The sequence below is a fragment of the Anopheles gambiae genome, chromosome 2 (assembly GCF_943734735.2).
Source record: "Anopheles gambiae chromosome 2, idAnoGambNW_F1_1, whole genome shotgun sequence".
Lineage (NCBI taxonomy): Eukaryota > Metazoa > Arthropoda > Insecta > Diptera > Culicidae > Anopheles > Anopheles gambiae.
In genome coordinates this window covers 97,570,967-97,573,292 of record NC_064601.1, presented here as the reverse complement: position 1 = coordinate 97,573,292, position 2,326 = coordinate 97,570,967, and the positions used below count along the sequence as shown (strand labels likewise).

Genomic DNA, 2,326 nt, shown 5'->3' with positions numbered 1-2,326 from the left:
CATAATTGAGAAAATTAATAAATTTATTAGTATTTGGCCACGATGTATCAGATCAATCAAGCAGACTACGTCTTTTTTGGAAATTTTACTTATATAGTAACACTAGTACTACCAATCCCGGTTAAGCCAGGTTAAGCAGTCGTCAACTCGTTCAAGCCTCGAATGGACCATGCCGCCATACGTAGGACTGACTATCCTACTATGGAGGGTAATCTATAAGTCACTGAAAGCCAAACCCACAAGTGGTACAGACAGGCCTTGACGGATAACGGTTGTTGAGCCAAAGAAGAAGAAGAATAAGAAGTACTACCGAGCGTTTTAAGCGTTTAAACATTTTAAACATTTCGAAAATATGCTTAGTCTAAAAAGATATTAACAGTTGTTTTTATTAGAGCTGGCAGTAAATACAAAACTAAAGGATTGGCTGATTGAAGCCTTCCTGATGGTTATGGAGAAGTACTGCAGCTAGTACTTCTTCTTCAATTTGGCAGTAAATATCAACTAAATCTAGCATAAAACAAATGTAACACTTATTTTTAACAATTCATTGCCCTCTTACTGAGTAGCTTTTATGAGTATTTTATTTAAAACAAGTTAAAAACGGTCTATACAAAAACTAGCTAAACGGCACATGAGATAACATCACCTTTGCTCGCAACACAACAATCCCGCCCTACAGTATGCAATCCGCAGCACCGTCGCAGTTTCACGTCGACTTTGACGCAACCTTCGCTTCGGAGGCCGACTTCTTTGCCGTCTCTTCGTTCAGCTTGCGCTTGTAGCGATAACCCTCATGCTCGTCGAACGACGGCGGTGGCGGCAGTGCGTGAACGTTCGGTAGCGAATGAACTCCACCGAATCCATCGAACCCATTGCCCAGTTGACCGAGCTCGCGGTGTCCTTCGAAACTTTCCCCGCCCGGCAGGAAGGGCTGATGCGTGACGGGATGCTCCAGCACAGGCGGAAGCGACACCTGTGGGGGTGGAATGAATGGGGGTGGTGGGGGAGGTTGCTGAATCTGCAGACCATTGTTGACGATCAACGGGTTCGGAACGGGCACGGGTACGGGTGCCGGCGGTTCCGGTGGCAGATAAGTGTTGACAGCGGCACCACTAAAATCGCCTTGGGCAAATACCGTGGAGAAGACGGTTTCCGTCACGTACTGGACGACGGGACTGGGCTGCAGTACCAGTGTGCTCGTCTCGGTCACATACTCCAGCTGCGGCACAACCACGGTCGAGACGGCATACTCGGTGGAGGTGATAAGCACCGGGTTCACCACGGTGGAGGTTATGAAGTCCGTCAAGTACACCGTGTTGACATCGGTGAAGAAGTGGTTTAACGTTTCGGTAGCATAGTCCGTTACGGTTTCGGTAAAAACCTGCGGCAAGCATTGTGGCGTTGGTCGGGGATAAAAGTATCCTTCCTGTGGGTCACACGATCCACCGCCGACTAGTAGCACCACCAACAGCAACACCGTCGAAGTTGACAGTTTCCTCTGCAAACAAAAAATACAATCCCATTCTTTGTAGAACACTGACTCCCCGCATTGGTCAAGAATTCATCACTTACCATCTTTGGCGTAAACGTTATCCACTCAGCGACGGCTCCCTGATTACGTATTCAAGTTCCCTTTCCCTACCGATTACGGCACAATTAGCGGCACAAATTAACACCTGCTCCGGCTGCAAAACGGGCGCGTCGACGTCGGAACCGGACCTTGGTCCGCGAGTTTCTCACACTTAATCCGCAGGCAACAGGCAGCTGACTACGCGGACACGGGTTTGTCAGATGGCTACTTGCGTCTTCAGGGTACTGTACTACCCGATGGGAGGACGGATCGGATGTGACACCTATCCCTGATTTACCGTTAGACTTTATATACCACGACCCCGATGATTGGGTCACATTTCCCTCTACTTCTCCACACGGTGGAGATACGCTTGGTCGAACCTGGTTTTCGTAGGTGAAAATTGTCTCCACAAACAGCTTGCACCAGGCCGTGCAGCAATACAAGGGTGGAAACGGCTTTTTTCGACAATTTTTGTTGCAATTGAGCGCAACGGTGTCCCAACTGTGTGATGCGTAACCAACTGCTTGCCCAGACTGTTGGCGGAATGATATGCAAGAAGTGATTTTCACACAATTTGAAGGCCATCCGAAACCAATAAATACAATACATTTTCGAAAACGGACACGAAATGATAATGGTTTTAAAATTTTACGCTCCTTTTTATCAAATTTTTAAATGGAAAGTACTTCACAACTTCAAAAGCAAACCTTCCATTTGCAGTACTGAATTCAGCAAAAAATAAAAAGCGATGTA

The 2,326-nt window shown here is 46.9% G+C and overlaps 1 protein-coding gene across 1 annotated transcript; it reads right to left on the bottom strand.

Annotated features, from left to right (window-relative positions):
• Nucleotides 1–370: 370 nt before the first annotated feature.
• On the bottom strand, nucleotides 371–1,869 carry LOC133391418 (uncharacterized). The gene is made up of 2 exons (XM_061645791.1): nucleotides 1,573–1,869; nucleotides 371–1,498 (listed from the first exon to the last, which is right to left on the bottom strand). The coding sequence occupies exons 1-2, from the start codon at nucleotides 1,573–1,575 to the stop codon at nucleotides 707–709; spliced, it is 795 nt and encodes a 264-aa protein (XP_061501775.1). The 5' UTR covers nucleotides 1,576–1,869; the 3' UTR covers nucleotides 371–706.
• Between the last annotated feature and the right edge of the window lie 457 nt (nucleotides 1,870–2,326).